We start from the raw sequence: 15,731 nt of genomic DNA, 5'->3' as shown, positions 1-15,731 counted from the left end.
GTAGCCTGTGAAGTGGGGGTAGGGCCAATAAGATGGCTAATTTGCAAGGCTGGGTGCCTGAATTTGGCTGGTAAATAGCAGTGGTCCTGTGAGACTTTGATCCAGAGGTGAGAAGGGTAAGGCCTTTGGGAACTTCAGATCTGTGATTTCCAGGGGTAATTTCTAACACCACCTTTTAGGACTATCTGGCTGCTCCCTTTCTGGGGAGAGTGTGTCATTTCCCCACAGAGTGACAAGTTGTGCTGGAAGCCAAGTTGACCTACCCTGGCTGTGAGCAATTTGCAATCAACAGTAATTGCTCTCACATGGCTTTAGTATATTGTTTCCGTGAACCTTCCTAGTGGACTGCTTTTGCTGGGGTATTTGTAGGGAGACCTTATCATCTCAGTCCCCTTTCCAAACTTGGCCACTTTCCCCTTGCTCCCAGTCCCTGGTGGTGGTCACTCAGTATGTGGCACTGCAGGACAGCTGTGCCCTGCCCTAGCCCCTCGTCTGGGGCCACGTAGGATGGGACTGCCGGGGTGAATGAGCAGTCATAGATCCTGGTGCTTCTTGGCTGATTGGAAACTGGCTGGTGGTGACTAATGTGGAAACTCATTAGTCTAGGAGGAACTGGCTTTGGTCTTGACCTCGGCCACTGTTTACCTTTCTCGCTCCAGGCACCATCCTGTAGTCCTTCCGGCAGGCATTTATTGAGCACCTAGTGGTGCCTTTCCCACTGGGGGTGAAGGAAAGGTTTGGGGAAGAAGGCCCAGCCTAGTGGGGTTCACTGTCTTGTCCGGAAGAAATTATTGCACATAGGAAGTCCCGCAGCCAGTGCTTTAAGTGGTATCCTGGCCCATTAGAGTTCAAAGTAGTGTGTGTATGAGTTTCCTACTGCTGCTATAACAGATGTCACACACTTAGTGGCTTAAAACAGCACACATTTGTAAAGTTCTGGAGGTCAGGAGTTGGGCAGAGTTCAAGGGGCTGTGCTTCTTCTGGAGTTCCCGGGCAGATTTGCTTCCTCGCTGTTGCCAGCTTGCCCAGGGTGCCTGCCCAGGGCAGGTGGCCCTTTCCTCTGTCTTCAGCCAGCTGCATAGCATCTTCCAGTCTCCTCTCTGTGCCTCTGCTTTTGTTGTCACATGAACTTCTGTCTGACTTTGACCCCTGCTGGGTCCCTCTCCTAAGGGCCCACCCAGATAATACAGCACAATCTCCCGATCTCGGGATCCTGAACTTGATCACATCTGCAGGGTCCCTTTTGCCATGTAAGGTAACCCTCGAAGGATTAGGCTGTGGCTATCCTGTTGGGTGGTATACAGCTTGCAGTAGGGTGTATGTTGGGAGGGATTGAAAATGGTTGAGGAGGCCTTCCTGGAGGAAGTGATTTGGCTAAATTTGTATAGGGGGAGGGTCTGGGGACACATACCAGGTTGGAGAAACAGCATGAGCAAATGCAGGGGCTGTGGGTGAATAGCCTTCCCTCTGAAACAGGGTGCCAGGGGCTTTCCTTCCCTCCCGAGGCCAGGCCAAGGGAGTTTTCTGGACTTAAGTCTGTGGGCCCAGACTTCCTCCCAGAGTCCAGGTGGGAGGAGGCGCCCCCCCCCCCAGCAACGACAATCCTTTTCCTTCCTGGCAGCTGTGTCCCTGCTGCAGGGATGCGGCCAAGGTGTGTGGCCCTGCCGTGCTTAGGTGGTGGGAAAATGAACTCCCGAGGGAAAGTGAATTTGAGCCAGCTGGGCCGGGTTTGGGTGGCCCAGAAACCTCGGTCACACTGTTGGCACAGCCTCCGCAGTCACGTTGCTCACAGTGAACACAGAGTCACTCCCCGGGGAGCCCTTTCTTGTGCTTTCTTAGGGTGCTCAGGGCCCCCGAATCTCCGGGAGGCTCAGCATGAGGAGACTGCGAGGAAGGAGGGCAAGGAGACCCTCTGGGGCGTCCTCCCTTCCACCAGGAGAGCCTCGGGCGGGGAAGTGGGGCAATGGGCAGAGCTGGGCTTCTGCGGGGGACAGTCTGGGGAGCAGGGTGGTGCTGCGCTGCGGGTGAGAGCACAGCCGCGAGATTAAACCATCTCAGCCCAGGTCTCTGGCCGTTCACGTTGCTCCCCGCTCCGTCCATCCGTCTGGAAAAGCCTATCTGGAAAAGCAGTAGCTTTTCTCGATTGCTTCCTCCTGGCACCCTTCCTGAGGAGATCTGAAAGTGGAGTTGGGGGGATTGTTCTGGGGAAAGGTCAAAGGCCGGTCAGCCGCCCTGGTTTGGAGAGCCTTTGGAATGTCTGGATGTTGCGGTTGGGGTCAGGGCAGCACAGTCACTTTCCTGAGGAAGGACTTTCCCTGTGTGCAGGTGCCATGTGAATTGTCACCCCACTGGGGCCTTTGCAGCAGCTGCCCTTGGGGACCCTCCTCGCACACAGGTGTGCTGTGGGGCTCCCGCTTCCTGGGTGTGGGTGAAGGGAGCCTTCACCCTCTCTGAGCCAGCATGTTTTCTGGGGAGTCTCTGGCATGTCCACCCACCAGAGGGTTCACCCCAAGTGTCCCCTCTCCCTCTCCTGCCTTCTCCTCAGCTCACTGGCCTGGGAGGGGTCCCGAGAGAGTGTGTGGCTGGCTCTGGGATTCCTCTGCAGGTTCCAGGTGAGTGCCCCTGTGGGCAGATCCTTTCTGAAGGTGGGGGAGCAGGGTCCCATTGCCTCAGTGACAAGAGGCTAGTGCAGATTTGGGGATGCGTGTCATTTTGCTTCTGTGGGGTCAGATCGGGGGCTTGGTGCTGAGGCACCGTGGAGAGGGAAGGATGTGGGCCCAGACGGGGCCTGCTGCGGCCTGCCCACCTCCTTACCTGGGGATGTTCAGGGAAGGTACTCAGAGGCAGGGCCGTGGAGTCAGGACAGGTGTGGGTGGAGGAAGGGTGTGGATTGCATTTACATTTAAAGAAAAAAAGAGAGAAACTGATCTCTCACCCTCTCCCGCCCTGGATCCTTAAAGGTGTATGTCTGAGCGCTTCTTAGGCTCATCAGAAAGAAAGGTCTTCAGAGACCTTGTCAAAGAGGGCTTCACAGGTGTTGGGCTTGAGATATATAGAGTTTTCTGGAAGACTGATTCACGTTGAAAGACGGAGGAGGTGGCGGCTGGGGGGTACTTGGGGGAACCGGAAACCGGGTGTGGAAGGACGGGCTGGGTGTGGGAACCTGGCCTGAGGCTTTGGCTGCTGTCGCCCCCTCACCTCCCCTGCCTTGGGGTGAACGTTACGATACAGGGTGGTGCCTGTTGGATAGAAGGAAAGGTCGGCCCTGCCCAGAGAGAGTGTGGGCAGGTACTTTTGCTGTCTCTGCAGGAGTTTGAGCCACACATGATGGTCCCGATCAGTCTCTTAGGGCCAGAATGCAGTCAGAGTGAGTGCGATGTCTCATCATCACCGTCAAGTGGCTCTCCTAACAGTGCACTTGCGCCCTGCTTTGTTTGTGCTCACTGCCCCGTTTGTTCTTCAGCCCTCCCTTTCTCGAGCCCTAGTTCTTTTCCAGCAAGTTCTGGTCACTACAGGGCTTCTGTAGTCATCCAAGAATGTGCAGTCTGATCCTGGAGGCCTCATGCTTTTTCCTTCTCCTTTCTGCTTACCCATGACCTGCGATCCTGTGACCTGAAATCTGTATTTTACTATGTTGTTCTAACAGGGGAGTGAATGGCCAGAGGTCACAGAGTGGCAGGTCCAGAAATAGCGGTAAGGAATCTTGACTCAGTCCTTTCGAGTGTCATGTTATTAGCTCTGATCTCTCAAGTCTTCATAAGTCCCCCACAGCTTGCGCTGAAGCGGAGCCAAGGCATCCAGGGGCTGTGACTAATCCTTCACTTGTGGCCCTGGCTGGCGTGAAATCCATTAGGGAGGCAGTGGCAGGAGAGCATGGACGCTGGAGCCTGAGTGCCTGAGTTCAAATCTAGCCTGTGCCACTTACTACTTCTGTGGCCACAGTGTCTGCATCTGTAAAATGGGGGTAATAATAGAACCCACCTCATAAGCTGTTACCAGGGACAAGTAACTTTTACTATGTATGCAGCACTTTGTTTTAGCCTTAGGGAGATTTGGGCACTAGTACTATTTTTAAAATTTGAGCTTAGTTTGCAGGTAGATAACTATGTTCAACCAGAGAAAACTTCTCCAAGTAGAAAAGGTGCTTCAGTTTCTGGGCTTGAAGTGTGCTTATGTTGCCACGATGGGGTCCCCAAAGAGTGACCCTCAGAAGGTCCCCTATAGAGATAATCTCTCTGATAGTGTGTGTGTGTGTGTGTGTGTGTGTGTGTGTGTGTGTGTGTGTTGGGGTGGAGGCCGTGGTGAATCTTTTGCTTTAGGGCTGCGACCTGGCTGGCTGTGAAATGCATTTGGGACTTGGGCGTTTGCCGTTTGGCCTCCCCAGAGGAGCTGACTGACCCCAGGTCTGATCTGGGAAAGGTCTTAGGCCAGAAGTCCTTGCCCCATTGTTCCAGCCCTGGGACAGATGGGGATGGGGTTGGGGGGCCTGACTACACTACATGCTTTGAAGGACATCAGAGTGTCCCAGGGCTAGGGGTTAAGGGCTGGGGTGGAGCTGGGGTTTTTGTCTTTCCTTGTGCTAGAAATGACTTGGTGTGTCCCGCTGGCTGGTTCTGGGGAGAGGCGTAGCTGATCGATTGTAAAGGCTCTTTGGAGGAGGGAGGGAAAAGCAGCAGTGGTACATCTCCCAGGGGCCTCTCCTGGGATGCTGAATTTCACCAGATGATCCTGTTAATTAGTTAGTGCTCCTTGCCTTGTGCTATGGAGGGGAACACGGTGCCAGCACTGCCACCACATCCTTATCTGCAAAATGAGAGGCTTATATGGAGCACCTCAGAGGTGACCCCCTCTGGGGAGCCGCAGAGTGACAGAGTGCTGTGCTCCAGAGCACCTGGCTGGGCCAGCGGAGGATCGTCAGCAAGTCTTGACATATCTGACTTGTAGCTCAGTAAAAGCATCAGTTTGTTCACCATCATTATTCAATTGCCAAATCAGCCCTTAAGACCCCTGCCCTTCAGTAACTTACAGTTTAGAGCAGAGGGTCTCATAGCGAGTGCTACAGTAGGGAACCCCGGGAGGCTGTAAGAGTACGTAGAAGGGGTCCTGGATTTGGGGGATACAGGAAGGTTCCCAGAGGGGGCAGCGTCTAATTCTGGACCCGAAGGTTGGAAGCAGTTACACAGGTTGGGGGATGGTATGGCATGGGGTGGGTCTCAAGGACACAATGCCAAGGCAGAGAGATTTGCAAAAGCCAGAGTCCCAGGTGTGCTGGTTTCCAGGTTAGGCCAGAGGCACAGAAAATGAGGGGCCAGTGCCAGAGCTTCTAGACCCTTCTTGTAGCTCAAGCCTTGGCCCCCTGGCCATGTCTGTGGTCTCATAGCTTCTGAGCCCTACAGATAGGGGTAGAAGACTTGGGTCAGTAGGGGTGAGAGGGATCCCCAGGAAATTTTTTTTCCTCCCTGTGGAAATAACAAATATGCATTCTGGAAAGTGGTGTTGGTGAGCTCTGGCCCTGTGGGGTGGGCCTGGGGTGTCCTTGTCCTTCTCACAGGCCACAGCCTGCAGTAGGCTCTGGCTACCGCCCCTTCCCCGTCCCCTTGCAGCTCCAGGTGGGCCTGCCTATGAGCCACTGTGTGCTCAGGGAATAAAGTCCACCTAGGGCTGTGTTTGCCTCACCTGGGTGCAGTTTCCTGCCTTCTGTGCTGAGGGGAGCTTGGAGAGACTCACCCATGGCTCAGCGCTGGGGAATGTCCCGGTGCCTGATATGAGTCAGGAGTACCAGGTGCTGGGGGTGGGGCAGGGGCTAATGCTGGCTCAGCCTTGCCACCACCATCTCCTCTCCCTGTCAGCATCCAGCAGATTTCAGGCTCATAGTAAAGCCAATGGTGCCTCCAAGGTTTTGCAGTCCTGGGGCGAATATTACCCTCTGATATGTGTGTTGTCTTAACATGGTAAGAGCCAGATCTTTGCTCATCCTGTATGGTGACCCCAGCACAGGCCCAGACAGGTGGCACTTAAGAGGTGCTTCGTGACGGCTACCATTATCATCACCAGGGTGGTGGTGTGTGGAGCACTGACGCTGTGCCAGGCACCATGCTCAGAGCCTTGCAGGTCGCTTTGTCCTTGAGGACACAGCCCTGGGGTTGGTCATGTCCACCTTTATTTTGCAGGTGAGGAGCTGAGGTTCCGAGAGGCTAAGTACTTAGCCCAATCAGTGGAAATGGACTTGGGCATCCCTGTCAATGCTCATAGAGTCTGAGGAAAGGGCTCTTCTTGGGATTCGGTTTTGTTTTGTTAGTTGTAGTAAAATACACATAACATAAAATTTGCCATTGTAACCATTTTTGAATACACAGTTTGATGACATTAAATACATTCACATTGTTGCGCGACCGTCATCACCGTCCACGGAACGTTTTCCATCCTGTAGCACTGAACTCCGAACCCAGTGAACGGTGGCTTCCCACCCCGCCCTCCCCTAGACAGCCTTCTGCTTTCTGTTTCTGCGGGTGCTCCGACGTTGACCCTTGGTCTGTTTTGCCGCAGAATCTCCCTGGGGTGCCCACCCCAGGCAGCAATGCCAGGATGCCCGTGTCTGCCTCCCTCCGCCAAGAAGGCAGCCAGGAACGGCCCGTGAGCCTGACGTCCACCAGCTCCTCCTCAGGCTCCTCCCGTGACAGCCACGGTGCCATGGAGGAGGCCAACGGCTCCGAGGCTCCTGCCGAGAATGGGGCAGGCTCCCCGAGAGGCCGGCATCCCCCTAACAGTAACAACAACTCCAGCAGCTGGCTGAATATGAGGGGGCCCCTGTCCCCGTTCGGCAGCCGGGCGGCGGCAGGGTCTGTGCACCACAAGCTCAGCTACCTGGGCCGCGTGGTGCGGGAGATCGTGGAGACGGAGCGCATGTACGTGCAGGACCTGCGCAGCATCGTGGAGGTGAGTGCCTGCTGCAGTCCGCGGGGGCCCTCGGGCCTCCAGTGGCCCAGCCCTCTAGCATAGACCCGTCTTCACCCCAGGAAGTGTAGTTCTCAGATCTGCTTCCCGTGGAGCAGTAGGGAGGCCTCAGTCTCTAGCCCTCGCTTCCCTGCCCTGTGGAAGCTGTTGACTCCTCACACGTCCTTATGACATTGGGCCAGATCAGTAGGTGGGGCCGGTAGAACGTCCGGCAGGTGCCCAGGGAGTAAGCACCGTTGACAGGGAGAAGGGGGACCCCAGCCTACCTGGGAAGGTGACTCTAGAAGACTGTGCTCCGCGGGGGCTGAGCGCAGTGAAGTGGGCTCTGGGCCTGGCCCGTTGCATCCAGAGCGCCACTCTGTTGCTTCCTGGCTGGGGGTCTCGGGCACGTGGGTAACTTCCTGTGGCTCAGGTTGCTCCTCCGTAAAATGAAGACACACCCAAGTTGCAGGGCTGATGTAGGCGAAGTGTTTGACACTGTACAGGGTACACAGGGAAAGGCGGCTGTGTGGCCGCCGTTGAGGAAGCCCCCTGCCTTGCTGGGGAGGGATGTGTATGCGTTGGCTAGGGCTGCCGTAAGAAATGACCACAAACCAGGTAGCTTAAAACAACAGAAATTTATTCTCTCAGTTCAGGAGGCCAGAAGTTCAAAATCAAGGAGTTGGCCTGGTTGGCTCCTTCTGGAGTCCCTGAGGGCGAATGCCTTCCATGCCGCTCATTTTGCTTCCGGTGGTTGCTGGCAGTGTTTGGTGTCCTTGGCCTGGAGATGCATCCTTCCAATCTCTTCCCGTCACCTTCTTTGTGTCTTTCTGTGTCCCTCTTATGAGGACACCAGTGGATTTAGGATCCACCCTAAATCCCATATGATGTCACCTTGAGATCCTTAACTAATGACATCCGCAAAGACCCTATTTCCAAATAAGGTCATACTCTAAGGTTCCTAGTGGACATGAATTTTTGGGTGGACACTGTCCAGCCCAGCACCGTAGGTGACATCTGTGAAGTGGTGTCATAGCAGTGCAGAAATGAGGTGTGGCTAGAGGTGGGGGGTGGGGCAGGATGGTGCCAGCAGGGGCTGGGGTCTGACTGCCTGCCTCCATGCAGGACTACCTCTTAAAGATCATTGACACACCCGGGCTGCTGAAGCCAGAACAAGTTAGCGCCCTCTTTGGGAACATAGAAAACATCTATGCACTGAACAGGTATGTGTGTGGGCCTGACACTCACCATGCTCTGCCTGGGAGGCCCACTTCGGGGTCTGAGCAGGGGCCCTGCATGTCCCTGGACTCGTGGGCTGTGATGTGGGCCTGGGGCCTGATCTCTGGGCATGGAGGAGGGTGGGCCACCCCCGTGCGATGGCGTAGTTAGCTCCTTATAGGAGGGAGGGCACCAGCTGGGAGGATGTGTGCTGGGCTTGATGTGTTTCCTCTCAGGTGGGGGGAGATAATTTGAGGGCCTGTGTGTGTTGGGTCCAGCCTGGGCCAGTGACCTCTTGGGACTGCTGGACCCTCGCACACCAATGCTCTTCTCTGTGGGTGGTGCCTTTGTCCTTCTCATCTTCCTTCCCCACGTGCACGTCTCTTAATTTCTTTTCCTCCTTCCCACCGACCCCAAAGGAAGCTGGGGCTCCCTGGAGATGATCTGACCTCTTAGTGGAATGCACAGGCCAGGCAGGACCGATGGGGGAGGCTGAACAAGGCCTGGCCAGGGGCTGTCTCAGGACAAAGGGGACTTCTTGAGGGCCCAGGTCTGCTGCCTTGGGACCACAGACTCCCCAGGGAAAGGACAGTGGCCAGGCAGAACAGAGCTTGAGGGGCAGCATTGGCAGGACAGGCGCGATCTTACCCCTGAAGGTGGACAGAGGGACCCCCGCTGTGTAAGTGGGAGAAGTCTGGGGGGGGCAGGGCACAGGCAAGACTTAGGCCAGTGGGGGGGGGTTGGGAAAAGAGGGGGAGCACAGACGGAGGAGGCAGGGGAGCACCATTTCTAGAGTTTCCTAGAACAGCCCCTACTAAAAACAAGGGGTGCTGGGACTCACCCCTCTCCCTGCTTCCTGCATCCTTCTGAACTGGGATCCTTGGTTCCTTCACCAGACCCCTCTCCTTCTTGTTCCCCTTTAATCTCTGCTTCTGTATGTTTGACTCCTTCTGCCCGCAGAGGAGCTGGGTCTCCTCCCAGGTGGGTACTGGGGCCCCCGTCCCTCCTGCTTGCTGAGCCGTGGGTCTCCCTGGCCTCCTGACTTTGCGGTGGTGTGGATTCTTTCTGTGCTTGCTGCCTGGGGCAGGGCTTACTCTGGGTGGAAGCCGGGCTCTGTGGCATGACAGCTTGCCGTGAGGGAGTCTGGGCGTGAGGGGTTGCGGAGGGGGCGTGTCTCTGACTGCAGAGGGTACAACGGCCGCTCTCCCCCCACCCAGCCAGCTACTCAGAGACCTGGACAGCTGCAATAGTGACCCTGTGGCTGTGGCCAGCTGCTTCGTGGAAAGGGTAAGGCCTGGGTCCTTCCCAGGCGAGTGCTGGGTGTCCTGCGCCCGTTCTGGTGAAGGGTGTTCTGGGGCGCAGCCAGGGCTGCCGGGTGGACGGGATGTCCTAGACAGACGGGTGCGAAGATGGATCTGCAGGCGCTCGGGGGAAGCGGGACAACTTGACCTGTGTGGCACCTCCGTCTTTACAGTGGGAATCTCCCTGAAATCACTATTTTTGATCTCTCCTTAGAGCCAAGAGTTTGATATCTACACCCAGTATTGCAACAACTACCCCAAGTGAGTAATTGGGGTATGTGGGGAGCAGAGCCACTTGGGGAGCCCAGAGTCCCCGTCCCCATCCAGGCCTTCCCCAGGCGGTGACGCCCCTTCTTCCCACTCGCAGCTCCGTGGCCGCCCTGACGGAGTGTATGCGGGACAAGCAGCAGGCCAAGTTCTTTCGGGACCGGCAGGAGGTGCTGCAGCACTCGCTGCCCTTGGGCTCCTACCTGCTGAAGCCAGTCCAGCGCATCCTCAAGTACCACCTGCTGCTCCAGGTGGCCCAGAGGTTCCCCCCACCCCAGCACATGGGTGGGAGGGGGTGGGGCCTTCGAGTCAGGGTCACCTAAACCCCTGTCTCCTGTGCAGGAAATTGCCAAACATTTTGATGAAGAAGAGGACGGCTTCGAGGTGGTGGAGGATGCCATTGACACCATGACCTGTGTGGCCTGGTACATCAACGACATGAAGAGGAGGCACGAGCATGCAGTCCGGCTGCAGGTGCTGGGGGTTGTGGGGGGAGATGCAGGGGCCGGTGGGCCAGGGCCTGGGAGAGAGGGCCTGGGCCCCCCCTGCTGGGACGAGCCCAAGGGTCGTGTCTCGGGGTCTGCATGAGTCTCTGGGGCCTCGGTAGCCTGACCCTGGGGGTCCGGGTCTTTCTGCTGCAGGAGATTCAGTCGCTGCTCATCAACTGGAAGGGCCCAGACCTGACCATCTATGGGGAGCTCGTCCTGGAGGGCACATTCCGCGTGCACCGTGTGCGCAACGAGAGGACCTTCTTCCTCTTTGACAAAACACTGCTCATCACCAAGAAGCGGGGCGATCACTTTGTGTACAAGGGTCACATCCCGGTAACGAGGCTGCCCCGTCTCCTGCGCTGCCTTCCCCTCCACCCTGCCCCACCCCCATCCCCACCCCCAGGCCCCGGGCCCTTGCACATGCCGCCCTTTCCCTCTGCCCCAGTGCTCCTCCCTGATGCTGATCGAGAGCACCAGAGACTCCCTGTGCTTCACCGTCACCCACTACAAGCACAGCAAGCAGCAGTACAGCATCCAGGTGAGGGCCATTCTGCACAGGGCTGGGGAACAAGACCCCAAGGACACCTGTGTGTGACTCCTGGCTCCTCTGCTCACCTGGCTGCCCTGAGCCCCAGGGTCTCCATCTGTAAAGCAGGGGCCGTTGCAGGCACCCCTCGGGGGCATGGGGAGGAGTCAAGCCAACCTCACAGAGGCCCCAGTAGGGCTCCTCTTTCCAGCTCTCCCCCCTGAGCATAATGACCCTGGGTCCTTTTCCCTTGGATCCTCCCAGGCCAAGACGGTGGAGGAGAAGCGGACCTGGACTCACCACATCAAGAGGCTCATCCTGGAGAACCACCACGCCACCATTCCCCAAAAGGTGAGCTGCAGGGCGCCCCTGGCTCCCGATGGGGTGCAGGGGGAACATGTCCCTTTGAGCCAGCTCCGGAGGGTCTGCTGGGGTCCCATCTGCTGGGTGCTGGCTCCACTAGACAGTGGGTCAGTGCAGCAGATGGCACAGGCACTGTGGGGTGTCCTGGTACAGCACGAGTGGGTCCCTGGGTGAGGGAGGCACAGCCCTCAGCAGGGTGGTGACAGGTGGGTTTCCTTCCCTTCCAGGCCAAGGAAGCCATCTTGGAAATGGATTCCTATTGTAAGTGTACCCTTTTCTTCTGGTTTTATCCCTAACTGTGCACATTGCTGGGTCAGGCTGCCCCTGGGAAGCTTTGCCTGATGTTTTTATTCTAGGAGCAGAGAGGACAGGGCCAGGGGTCCATTGCACAGTTAGGGACATGGTCCTGCTGAGGGGCCTGAAGCTCCCAGGCTGGAAGATGGGGGGAGCTTGGAAGGCTTCTGGCCCCTGGAGCTGGGCAGGTGGCAGAGGTGCGGCCGGGTGTGGGCAGGGTCTAGGCCAAGGCTGACTGGGAACCAGAAGCCTGATTGTCTCTGTCCTGGGTGCAGATCCCAATCGGTACCGCTACAGCCCGGAGCGGCTGAAGAAGGCGTGGTCCTCCCAGGATGAGGTGTCCACCCACGTGCGCCAGGGGCGCCGGCAGTCTGGTAAGGGAAAGGCTGTAGGTGCGGGAGCCCTTTTGTTTGGACCCTTGACCAGGCCAGGGACCAGCTGCAGCTCTCACCTCTCTAGAAATCCTGTGCTCATGCTGCCTCCACCAGGAACCCCGGGCCCTTCTTGCCCCCCAGAGCTGGGCAAACCCCCATTTTGAAGGCCCTAGGAATACTTGTTCACTCAGGCCTTGGCACCCCTTCTCAGCGGCTCCCTTTTGATATAAACCTCCCCCCTTTGGCACTCGGAATACTGAGCCAGCCAGGAGCAACTCGGACATCGTGGATGGTCTCCAGCCTGTCCTGGAGCAATGGAGCAGAAGCAGGACGTGGGGAAAATGAGTTAGACTGCAAGTGGCACCAAAACCAGACAGGAAATATTGACTTTGGGTCTCAGGAAAAAGTTCCATTTTTCTCTCCTGGGTTTTCTTCCATTGCTGGTGTTGCTACCGTGTCCTTGGATTGATTTCTTGGAATGAATTGTCTGTTTAAAAAGAGAAAACCTTGCTTTTGCTCTTAGCTCTGTGGCAATGAGAGTGTGTTTTCTATGTCTGTTTTTTTGCTACTATTCCATTGTGGTCCAAGATGGGTCTGGCATAAGCCAGGTGCCTACCAAATGTGTGCCTGAGGTGGGGAGTGAGGTGAGAACTGTCTTAAGACCCCGAGAGAGAAAGATTCTAGAGTGACTGAGAGCAGTGTCCTGGCTGGGACTCACAAGGGCACTGGGTTTTGATTGGCCATGACCCACGGGCCCCCTGAACACGTGTGTGGATTGACCTGTGGGCTTTGGCCTTCTAGAAGGCGGAACCAGGTGGTCTCTGGAAAGCGTTTGTGTTTTTGTGTTGTCTGGTGTTGCTCTGGGTGGATCTTGAACCTGAGGCAACCTAGCTACAGTTGCAAAAGTTTGATGGTTAAAAGCCCCACATTGGGAGTGTTATTTTCTTAGTCCCTGGCCCTCTCTCTTTCCTTTCTTCTCCAGTAATTCTCTCCCTGCCCCCCTTAACTCACCATGATATAGAATTGAAAGCTACGGCACATGGAAGTATTCAGCAAGTGATAGTGTTGGTTGTAGTAATAGTAACTCAAGTTAGCTATCCCAGGCATCCAGGAAATGAGCCATTTTAGAGAGTTGAAATTTCCACATGGCTGAGATTTTAGCTTATAAATACTAAAATAGTTGGCATTTTTAAAATTTGTTGGTTGGTTTTTTTGTTTGTTTGTTTTACCTCTTATGAAACAGACATAAACATCTCTAAAGCATGTTTTGTACTCTTGAGCTTCTAAAATAATGGGTGCTGACCATAGGTGAACTCTTCCTTTTCTGGAGTCCGTGCGACAGTGTCACTTCTTCTGTGTGAGCTGCCAGGTGGGGCGGGGGTTGCCCTAGACACAGCCTGCACGGAAGATGTCGTGCCTCTGCACGGTTCTTCTGCGGCAGTGAAAAATGTTCGTTCTCATCGGTCTGAGCATATTTGTTTGTAGCATCCCTTCTTCCCTTCTGTCTGCTGGAATTCAGTCGATTGAACCCGTGGGAACTGGGTGTAAAAGTAGACCGGGATGGGGGGGTGTCGAGAGAAAGGACCCAGGCTGTGTGCAGGAGGGGCTTTCGCACCTGGGCTCGGCCGTCCACTCCGACTGCTCGAGGTCGTCTCTGCTTCCTACTTGCAGAGAGCTGAGGTGGGCAGACAGGTGCACTGTATGGATAAGCAAGGTCTATCATTGTATCTTAAATATTTGTCGCTTACTAAATATTCTTGATTACAAGTTTTAAAGTGAAAGAATAGGAGCTTTTCTATTTCCTACTATAAAACAATGAGTTGTTTGCATACATTGATGCAGATAGAGTGTCTGTTGTGTTTGTGCGTCTCAGGAGAAAGACAGTTCTTCAGTAGACTCTCCTGCTGAGGAACAGCTAAGAGACCTTAATAGACTTTGCTTCTGGCTCCAAGTTCATAGAAATCGTGGCCATCCCTGGGCCTCCCACTGAACACTAGCTGGGCAAAGATAGGGATGGGCTAAGGCCAAGGCTCTGGAGAGAGCGGTACCTTGAGACAATCCTCTCACTCCTCCCCTCCGTTCTCAGGTGTGTCCCCAGGAAGGCTGGGGTGCAAGGGGATGGCACTTTCTGCCTAACGGGTGTGTTTTGTATCCTGTCCCCAGAGCCTGGTCACTCCCCGTACCGCCGGGCAACACTCCCCAGCGAGCAGCGAGGCTTCCTGATGCCAGGCCTTAAGGGCCGTAGAAAGTCGGGTGCGACCTCCGCTTTCCAGCTGGGGCGCTGTCAGGGGGCTTGGCGGCGGGTGCGGCTCTCGTGCTGATGTGCTTATTGCAGGGGAGGTGGGGGCTTGAGGTAGAGCCAGAGATGCGGCTGGTTGCCTGAAAGGACAGCATGGGGCTCAGTCCCCTTAGAGAGGCTCCTGGGCCGTGGGCCCTGGGCGGGGAGCGCTGATGCAGGGACCCTGGGCAATGCTGCTCCTGTGGGGCTGGCGGTCACCGTGGAGGTCCCTGGAGCTGGAAGGGCCCTGCCTACCTGGTGGGTGGGCATGAGAGTGCTCGCTGACACTGGAGGGCAGCCGCCCTGAGGCCCGAGGGCTGCTGGGGCCAGGCCAGGGTGGACTTTGAGCTGGTGATGGGCTGGTGGCGCTGTGAGCTTGCGAGGGCCAGGCCGGCTGTCTCCTGGCCTGTGCTGACTGCCCGTTCGCTTTCCTCCTCAGAGCCAACCAAACACCTGCTCAGGCAAGCGAACGAGAAAGGTGAGTGTGCGAGGGGTGCGCAGCCGATCCCGTAGAGCCGGGGGAGGAGGGCGAAGCAGGTACCCACCTGGGGAGGGGTTTGCCGAGAACAGTTCAGAGGGGACTCTGCCCCCCTTTGCCGTCTGAGGGGCGCTGGGGCTCTCCCCACGGGCATGCCTTGGCCCCTCCCGCTCTCCTCAGTAACAGCAGGAGCCAAGCGACAGGCGCAGACCTGCCCTGTGTCCCCGGGCTCCTGTTCTGTCACTCGTTCCTTTGAAAGCCCAGGAGACTGGGTGAGGGTTCTGGGAGCAGGAGCCCCCATTGCGGCCTTCCCCTTTGGCCTCCGTACAGAGGCTCTTTCTCCTGTTCATTGATCTCTTCCCCTCCCCCGCCCCTCGCTCGCGTGCTGGGACCTGGTGACGGTGTCAGCAGCCAGCGAAGCAGGAATGAAGGTGAGGCCAGTGGGCAGTGGGGGCCAGGGAGGGGATGGGATGGGACTGCCCCGCTCAGCCCTGGCCCTGTAGACCTCCTTGTCCTCATTCACTCCACACATACCTGTCAAGCAACCCACCATGTGCCAGGCTCCGTGGCACAAGGGTCACAGAGATTAATGAGACATGGCCCTTGCCCTGGGGCCCCTTCTGCCCCTGCGGGTGGCTGCCCAGCCTAGATTCTCTTACATTTCCTTCTCTCTGGGCAGGCAGGCTTCTTTGGGTTCTGAGTTCTTAAGCAGGTCCCCCAGCCTTCCCGCTCCTGCCTGGACCCCGGTAGAGACCCGGGGTTGGGCACGTAGATATGGCTGTCTGTGTGAGGCCTCCTCACCCCCAACTGCCTGCAGGAGGAGGGGACATTGCCCAAGAGGCTGGTCACGAGGGGGTCTTGTGCTCTGAACAGCATGCAGGCAGCGCCGGCACCCTCCTGGACTTTGAGCAGCACCCCTGTACGCGGGGCCTACAGCCGGAGGCTGAGGGGGCTGCTCAGGAGGGGCAGGAGGAAGAGGAGGAGGTGGTCGAGGAGGAGGAGGAGGAGGAGGAGGAGGAGGAGGAGGAGGAGGAGGAAGAGCAGGCCTTTCAGGTTTCTCTGGAGGACCTGGCAGGGCATGAAGTCAGCGAGAAGGGGACTGGGCCAGAGCCCCCAGGCTCGGAGGAGGAGGAGGAGGAGGAGGAGAGCCTGGCAGTGGCGGAGCAGGTAGCCGACTTTGCCAGCTCCCTGCTGGCCGCCCTCCACTG

General features: G+C 56.8%; 1 protein-coding gene across 6 annotated transcripts in view; it reads left to right on the top strand.

The window, feature by feature from the left end:
* The window catches only part of PLEKHG3 (pleckstrin homology and RhoGEF domain containing G3), a 39,530-nt gene that overhangs the window by 18,091 nt on the left and 5,708 nt on the right, over positions 1 to 15,731 (top strand). For 2 of the 6 annotated variants that reach the window (XM_045565736.1, XM_045565719.1), the window contains exons 2-15: positions 6,547 to 6,936; positions 8,059 to 8,156; positions 9,369 to 9,438; positions 9,667 to 9,713; positions 9,820 to 9,970; positions 10,062 to 10,193; positions 10,361 to 10,543; positions 10,656 to 10,748; positions 11,001 to 11,087; positions 11,327 to 11,360; positions 11,669 to 11,767; positions 13,931 to 14,020; positions 14,485 to 14,523; positions 14,932 to 14,954. In XM_045565736.1, the coding sequence (XP_045421692.1) occupies positions 6,586 to 6,936; positions 8,059 to 8,156; positions 9,369 to 9,438; positions 9,667 to 9,713; positions 9,820 to 9,970; positions 10,062 to 10,193; positions 10,361 to 10,543; positions 10,656 to 10,748; positions 11,001 to 11,087; positions 11,327 to 11,360; positions 11,669 to 11,767; positions 13,931 to 14,020; positions 14,485 to 14,523; positions 14,932 to 14,954 (1,497 nt within the window). In that variant the 5' untranslated portion in view covers positions 6,547 to 6,585. The remainder of the gene's footprint in view (positions 1 to 6,546; positions 6,937 to 8,058; positions 8,157 to 9,368; positions 9,439 to 9,666; positions 9,714 to 9,819; positions 9,971 to 10,061; positions 10,194 to 10,360; positions 10,544 to 10,655; positions 10,749 to 11,000; positions 11,088 to 11,326; positions 11,361 to 11,668; positions 11,768 to 13,930; positions 14,021 to 14,484; positions 14,524 to 14,931; positions 14,955 to 15,731) is intronic. The other 4 variants (XM_045565763.1, XM_045565754.1, XM_045565728.1 and 1 more) reach the window with 3 other exon arrangements.

Source organism: Lemur catta, chromosome 1 (genome assembly GCF_020740605.2).
Source record: "Lemur catta isolate mLemCat1 chromosome 1, mLemCat1.pri, whole genome shotgun sequence".
Classification (NCBI taxonomy): domain Eukaryota; kingdom Metazoa; phylum Chordata; class Mammalia; order Primates; family Lemuridae; genus Lemur; species Lemur catta.
The sequence above is the reverse complement of the archived record's forward strand: the minus strand, read 5'-3'. Positions and strand labels throughout refer to the sequence as shown.